At 58.9% G+C, this 7,218-nt stretch overlaps 1 protein-coding gene across 1 annotated transcript; it reads right to left on the bottom strand.

The window, feature by feature from the left end:
- Positions 1 to 3,274: 3,274 nt before the first annotated feature.
- On the bottom strand, positions 3,275 to 6,472 carry DLX2 (distal-less homeobox 2). Its single transcript, XM_006070258.4, has 3 exons — positions 5,724 to 6,472; positions 5,038 to 5,222; positions 3,275 to 4,525 (listed from the first exon to the last, which is right to left on the bottom strand). Exons 1-3 carry the CDS (start codon positions 6,121 to 6,123, stop codon positions 4,115 to 4,117), a joined length of 996 nt encoding a protein of 331 aa, XP_006070320.1. The 5' UTR covers positions 6,124 to 6,472; the 3' UTR covers positions 3,275 to 4,114.
- Between the last annotated feature and the right edge of the window lie 746 nt (positions 6,473 to 7,218).

Genomic DNA, 7,218 nt, shown 5'->3' with positions numbered 1-7,218 from the left:
CGGGTGGGGTGTGTGCCTACACCCGAGAAGCACCCAGGGCAGGGTGGCCCGCGGCGGGGCGCGTGCAAGGCACGGGTTGGGGGAGGGTGTTGGCGGAGGTGGCGGGGGGATGCGAGGATCAGGGGACTCAGGAGCGCCCGGAGTGCCTGCAGTGGAAGTTGGAACTCAGTGCTCTGCCGGAGTTCCGAGCGACCCTGCCGGGTGTGAGCGTGTAGCGGAAGGCGTCGGGCACCCCTCACTCTTCGGCTTCCCTCCCCCTGCTTCCCAGCGCTTGTCATATCCTGTCTCTGGCCTGATATTTCACGAGAGCAAATGGAAGGGGATTACAATGAAGATTTATGTGTGTTTCGAGCGGGGCTGGTTTCCCAGTGTAGGGAGCCGGGATCGCCGCTTCCCATTTCCATTTTTCATTCGCGCTTTGGGGAGCGCAGGCCGGCGCGGGGCGGGGGGAACCTGTCTGCGCGGCGGCGGGCTGATCACAGGGCTCCGCGTCTCCCGGCGGGCCGCGAGACTGGGAGAAGGCCTCGCCAGCGAGTCGCCCCCGGCGGGGCTGGAGCCGGCCCCCGCCTCCCCCCAACCCGTCTTTGTTTCTCCCTCCGCTCACCCCTCCTCCTCCCGCCCCCTTACTTCTGGGACCCCGGTGCATCCTTTGCTTTCTCTTCTCTTTGCCCTTCTCCTGGTCTGCGGAAACGCCCCCTTCCTCTGGCCCCTGCACCCTTCTGCTCTCTGCTTCAAGGGCTTCCCGGGGAAAGGCACGCCGTGGCCCGGCCCGACCCCGCCGCCGCCGGGTGCCAGGTTCGGTGACTCCGGCGAGTCTGCGGAGCCGCGGCCCACCCCGGAGCTGGGGCCGCCCGCCCTCCCGGCTCCCAGGCTCGCTCATGCCAAGGCCTGTTGCGTGATTCCAACTTGGGCTGACATTCCCTGCCCCGGGCGCTCCGGCGTAGGCCTCTTAATCATCTTGTCTGCTGCAGATCCTCGACACCAGCCAATTTACTGCCCCGTCTCTCCTCGCTAGTTTCAGGAGGGGGAGGGGAGTGCGCGCAAAGGAGGGGAGGGCATAGTCAACCGCAGAAAGAAGGCTGGCACCGGCTACTGGCACTCAAAGAAAACCACAGAATGTGGCGGTGGAAGGCGGGGGGAGGAAGGGTAGCAGGAATGGGGGTCTGCTAGGCGCCGACTGCTTAGGGAAGTCAGAATCGTGGGGTCAATGAGCGTCATCCCGGGCTTTCCCAGCCCTGAAAAACAATGCAGGAATGCAAACGGACACTTGACTGAGCAGCCTCCCTGCCTTCCCCAGAGCCCCAGCTCCGTGGACCATGCTCTGTTGTAAATCAGATTTGATGCAGGCATCAAATCAATCTGGTCAGAAAAGTCAAGATTCTTCTCAGGGATGCCTCGAAGGTCACCCTTGTCCCACGTCTCTTTTTTGGCAGAGATTAGTTGAAGACACACAACAAGGATGGCCTGGCAGAGAGGAGCTCTGCATCTGGCAAGGAGGGCTGTCTGACTTGCCCCCAGCCTCCTCGCCAGTGGACACTGACCGCTTCAGAGGGTTCTCATACAGGAAGGGGCCAGAGCTCTCACAGCCCTAGAATGCTGTTCTCCCACACTAGGTGAAGTTGGAAAGGACTCTGGGTAAAACTCTGGACCTCATAATTGCAGGCAAAAGTAAAACCTCACTATTTGGAGGCATTGGGGTAAAACTATGCTGTGCTGTGCTAAGTCGTTTCAGCCATGTCTGACTCTGTGCAACTCTATGGACTATAGCCTGGCAGGCTCCTCTGTCCATGGGATTCTCCAGGCAAGAATACTGGAGTGGGTTGCCATGCCCTCCTCCAGGAGATCTTCCCGACCCAGGGATTGAACTCACCTCTCTTAAGTCTCCTGCACTGGCAGGTGGATTCTTTACCACTGGCGCCACCTGGGAAGCCCATATACTACTATACTGCTAAGCAAAATTTTATTGCGCATTATATACCATGTTACATCATTGCCTGGTTAAATGCTCACAACTCTGACATAGCTATTATTATCTGTTCCATCTTATCGGTCTGCAAAAAGCACAAAAAGTTTAAGTGGGTAGCCTAAAGTCACCCAGTGATTGAAGTCAAGAAGTTTCCAAGTATAGGCCTTAGTGCTTTCAAGGAAAAACAAAACAAACTTTTAGTTCTGCAGACTTTTAGGTCTGCATTACACACCTACCCCGGGCCTTTGAAGGAAATGCCAGAAATTAGGGTCACTTCCAAAGCTGGACACTAGCTGTGTGGGACCCAAGGTGGAAAGCAGAGATGAATCACCTTTGGACCTTTCCCCTCGGAGATGGTGAGGTGGAGCATCTGTGAATGGTGCCGATGCCACAGCAATTTGCACCGGTCTCCACGGGAAAGTGCATGAATTTGTGTCAGTGTGATTCGTATGTGATAGTATGGATGTGCTTGTGAGAGTCACAGTGTGTGCGTGTGCTGCGTGTGTGCTAGCGCAGCCCTGTGTGCCCGTGGTGGCCCCGCATTCCCAGTCTCCTGAGAGCCTGGGTGACTCACTGAGTTCTCCACTCAGTCAGCCCCAGAAGAGCTGCAGGGCAAACGGAGGGGAGGGTCCGAAGCAGGGGTCTGACCCGGCTTCGGCAGGTTCCCCGGGGCGGCGGCCTGAGTGTACTGCCCGGCCAGCACCGCGGGCGCGGGGGCGGCTGAGACCGCCCAGACGCGGGGCTGTGGCGCTGGCGCCGGCGCCGGAGGGGCCGGGCGGGTGGAGGCTGGAGCCACCCGGCGCTGAGTGACTCACCGCGCCGAGAGCTGGCGAACCTCGAGCCGGGACTCGCATGCGGGCAGAGCAGGAACCCTCGCGGCGGCCCTGCGCTGAGTGCGCCTGTCCTCGCCTCGCCGCACCTCACCGCAACTCGCAGCCTGTCACTCTTGACCGACCCAGTTCCCCCCTGGGCAGCAGCTCGAGCTTCCAGGTTGTGACACCAGGGAAAAAGTGCACACATCCAATGAAAACAATAATTTATTTAAATAATCTCTTCATATTGTAAAATCAACATTAAGAGCATGTTGTTTTCATAATAAATAACCCCAAAATACCTTTCATTTCAAGAACAAAGACTTTAGGATAAGATAAATCCAAATCAGTAGCTTAAACTGAGAAAATCTTCCAAGGGAAAAAGAAAACGGAGGGGTGCTGAGGTCACTGCTAAACCGCAGTTTTCACAAGTGGGGGTTTACAAAAAAATGTCTGAAAAGATGAGTATGTTTATACAAATAAATCAGTGGGAAAATCTGCACAGACACGTTTATTTACAAACGCTATGTCCAAGTCCAGGCTAATACTCCTGAATAGGTTTTAAAAAAGATAATTTAAACACATTTTTTTTTTTGCAGTGTCCACATATTAAAAAATCGTTTTTCCCCAACATCAAAATGAGGTCATCCGCAAAGGCACCTAAACTTTTAAAAAAATAAAAATAAAAAAACTCCACTGGTGAAGGATGAGGAGAGAGCTAAGGGAGGGAGGGGAGCGTTCCTGGGAGGAGAGCTAAGTCGGGGGAGGGACGCGGGCTCCAAGTGTTGGCAACAGCCGGGCAGAAAAAAAAGCGGCGGGCCGTCGGGGTCAAGGGGGCGTGTGTGTGTGTGTGTGGGGGGGGGGGGGTTGGGCAGGCAGGCAGGACCCGGGAGGTCAATAACCCCAGAGGACAGGAGCTGAGCCTGGGGGCGGGCGAGGAGAAAGGAGCCTCAGAGGGCCCGGGCAGCCTCTCGGGCGGGGGAGGCCTCCCTCTCCGGGACTCAGCTCGCGGCCCGCGGCGAAAACGGCGCCGGGCTGCCTCGCCGGGCGCGGAGGGGAGGGGAAGCTAGTCTGAGGCGGGGCTCGGGTCGGCAAGGCCGCCGTGGCAGGGTTTCTCCCGCGGATGCCGGGTTTCTCCGAGAGGAGCCAGGAGGGCGAGAACACGCCTTCCAGTCCCCGAGGGTAGCAGGGCCTGGGGGCAGGCCATCTCGGGCCGCCACCTCCGCGAGTGGCGGGTGGCATCCTTGGGCCGGACGGAAGGACCCTCTGGCTCTGGGGACGAGGAGTGAGGATAACTGGTCTCTGCACTCTCAGTCTCTGGCGCGGTCTCCGGGGGTTAGAAGATCGTTCCGGCGCTCACCGGGGCGCCCCCGCCGCCACCGTGGTGGTGATGGTGGTGGTGGTGTGGCTGCGGGGTTTGCGTCGGGTGCAGCAGCGGCGCGGCGGCCTGCAGGTGCGAAGCGGAGCCGGAGGCCTGGTGGTACCACGGGTAGTTGCCCAGGAACGCCGAGGCCGCGCTGCTTGGGCTGGACCCGGAGCTGCCCGCCCCGCTGCCGCCGCTGCCCGGGCCGCCGCCGCCGCCCCCCATCCGCTGCGGCGCGCCGAAGTCCCAGGAGGCCGGCGCCGAGGCCGGCGGCGAAGCACAAGGTGGCGAAGCGCTGGCCCCCGGGTGCTGCTCCGAAGGGATCTCACCGCTTTTCCACATCTTCTTGAACTTGGATCGGCGGTTCTGGAACCAGATTTTGACCTTTGTGGAAAAGGGACCTGAGCATTAGTGGAGGAAACTCGGCCTGGGATAGGGGAAGGGAAGAAATTTAGGAAGACCGCCGCTAAGGGGCGCGGGGTGGGAGTGGGGTGGATTGTCAGCCTGGGCAGGTAACCGGATCACGTGCTGCAGCCTTGGAGGCTGTGTCTGTTCTTAGGAGCGGTATTCTCAAAACAACAATAACAACAAACCGAGACAGCCGATGTGTGTGCACCGAGACTGATGGTGACCGCGGAGGGGGTCAAGAGGGCCAACTGTTGTACCCGTTTAGTCAGCAGTGCGCAGAAGGACAACTTGGCACGGGATTTCTGCCCACACTGGCACTTCCCTTCCATCACATCACCTGGGGGATGTCAGCTTCGGGCGTAAAAGGTCCAAGGCGCGGCCTCGAAATTCTTAAAATTACTTAAGAAAAACATAGTCCTCAACCTGCCTGCTTCCCGGCCATCCCAGGCCAGTGCCCTCCTCATGCCTCCCAGGCCGTGAACCCTCACCTGAGTCTGGGTGAGGCCCAGAGACGCCGCCAGCTCAGCTCGCTCGGGAAGTGCCAGGTATTGAGTCTTTTGGAAACGCCGCTGAAGAGCCGCCAGCTGGAAACTGGAGTAGATGGTTCGAGGTTTCCGGACTTTCTTTGGCTTCCCGTTTACTATCCGGATTTCAGGCTCGAGGTCTTCCTTCTCTGCAATGAAATGGAATCGTGAGAAACATGCAACCGTGGGAGCCCACGAGTGCCCGCCCGGAGGGAGGGTAAAGTGGAACTTTGCCTAAGCCGGGAGGCGGGCTATTGGAGACGCTGCTTTGCGCTCTGGCGCAACTTTGCAACGCTCCGACCCATGCCGCCAACGAACCCGGGAGCTGGCCCTTCCTGAGAAGGGGAAGACCGGCGCAAACCTTGGAGAGAGGAGCAGCAGGTGGTAGGGAAATGAGGCTACCGTGAGGCATGCACCTCGGCTGACGAGGCCGCCTGGTGACACCACCTGAGGTCCCACCTCCTGAGGGACGTATCCGGTGACCCTCGGCCGATTGAAGATTTAGGAGGGTAAAGGGCGCGAGGCGAGCAGGGAGCAAGCAATGTGAAAGGCCAGGGCTCCAGATAGATCCCGCCCCAAACTTTTTTATCCGCCCCCACCCCCCAGTAACTAGACCGATTTGGCACCCGTGATGCCAACTTTAAGCATACCAGGTTCGTTGTTGGCCGGGGACGAACTGGTCCCGTAGGGCGCGTAAGAGGTGTAGGCGGCGGTGTAGCCCAGATCGTAGCCGCTCTTGGCTGAATACGGGACGTTGTTGAGGCCGCTGGCGTGGTACTGATAGGAACCCATGTGCGCGTAGGGCGAGCCGCTGCCGCCGCCGCCGCCGCCGCCCGCCGGGTGTTGTTGGTTGGTGTAGTAGCTGCTGTCGGTAGCTGTGGACACCGGGAGAGTGGGCGACTCCTGAGGCTTGTGGAGGCTGCTGCCGTTGCTGCCGCCGGGGCCAGCGCCGCCGCCGCTCGGGGGCTGCTGGTGCTGGTGGTACGTGCTGGAGGCCGTGATCTGGGTCGAGTGCATATCAGCCACCAGACTGTCAAAGACTCCAGTCATCCTGGCCCGGGACGGGAAAGAGCAGGGGTGGCGGGCGCGAGGGGGGTAGCGAGGCGCCTCCTCCGTCTCTCTCTGTCCCCTCCAGCAGCCAATGTAATTACAGAGGGGGAGGGGGGAGGAAAACAAGAAATGTAGCAACGGTCTAGGCAACTCCTCCTCCGGGGGAGGCGATCACCGTGCACTGCTCGGGACAGCTGCCGCCGGCCGCATCCTCTCTCCGCCTCTCGGGCTGCTCGGCTCCTTGCCCAGCGCGGGCTCGGGCGGGGGGCGGAAAGCGGAGGGGGCAGGGGTGGCGGGGCCTGGCCTGGGCTCCAGGAGGAGGTGGGAGCAGGTGAGCAGCCCCGAGCGGCTTTACGATTGTCTGTGGGGCGGGCTCCTGCAGGGTGGGCATTTAACACTCATCACGTGAGCTCAGGCGACGTCACCTAGCAACGGCCAATCCGAGGCTCCCGGCCACACGGCTTCTGGCGCCCTGGAACGCCGGACCGGGGTGGGGGTGGGGGGGCGGTGTCATAGGGCGGGCGCTGCGGCTGCTGCGGTCCTGGGTGCAGACAGGCTGCTGCCTAATGTGAGACGAGAGGCTGGAAGGCGGGGGACGGTGGGGAGTCAAGGTGGCCGATGGCAGGAGAACAGAAGGCGTGAAGACGGAGACGATCATTTCGCCTCTGAGGAAGAAGAAATGGGGTCTTCCATCCCATTCTGTGTACAAGTGTCGATCAATGCCAGTGATTCCTACTTTCACGTCCGAGGTCAGCATTCAGATATTAATCGAAATAAAGCGATCCCGAGACCGCGGCCAGTTCCAGCTCCGCTTTTCCTCGAAGGGTCTGACATTTACGGTTGTCAGCCCCTAGACACTTGACATAGCCAACTGATTTAAATTAACCATAATACCTGCTTCCTAACCAACCCAGAGGGATATTAAAACAATTAATACGGTAATATTTAAACTATTTTCTTTGTTCCTTGAGAGAAGAGCTATATAAATTCAAAGATATTATTGCTAATGATATATTTGAAACCATTTTCCCTGTATACTTTTCTGACACAGGGAATTACGTGTATTTGATGGCTAATTGACAACCAAAACATGAT

This window comes from Bubalus bubalis, chromosome 2 (genome assembly GCF_019923935.1).
Source record: "Bubalus bubalis isolate 160015118507 breed Murrah chromosome 2, NDDB_SH_1, whole genome shotgun sequence".
In the NCBI taxonomy this organism is placed as follows: Eukaryota; Metazoa; Chordata; class Mammalia; order Artiodactyla; family Bovidae; genus Bubalus; species Bubalus bubalis.
Note: the sequence above shows the minus strand (reverse complement) of the source record. Positions and strands in the feature narration are given on the sequence as shown.

Excerpts from the sequence above, each read along its gene's own strand:
- DLX2 (XM_006070258.4), bottom strand. The coding sequence starts at position 6,123 with ATGACTGGAGTCTTTGACAGTCTGGTGGCTGATATGCACTCGACCCAG. Across the intron at positions 5,223-5,723 it reads CCCGGCCAACAACGAACCTG|AGAAGGAAGACCTCGAGCCT; the intron begins GTATGCTTAAAG and ends ATTTCATTGCAG. Across the intron at positions 4,526-5,037 it reads TGGGCCTCACCCAGACTCAG|GTCAAAATCTGGTTCCAGAA; the intron begins GTGAGGGTTCAC and ends TTTTCCACAAAG.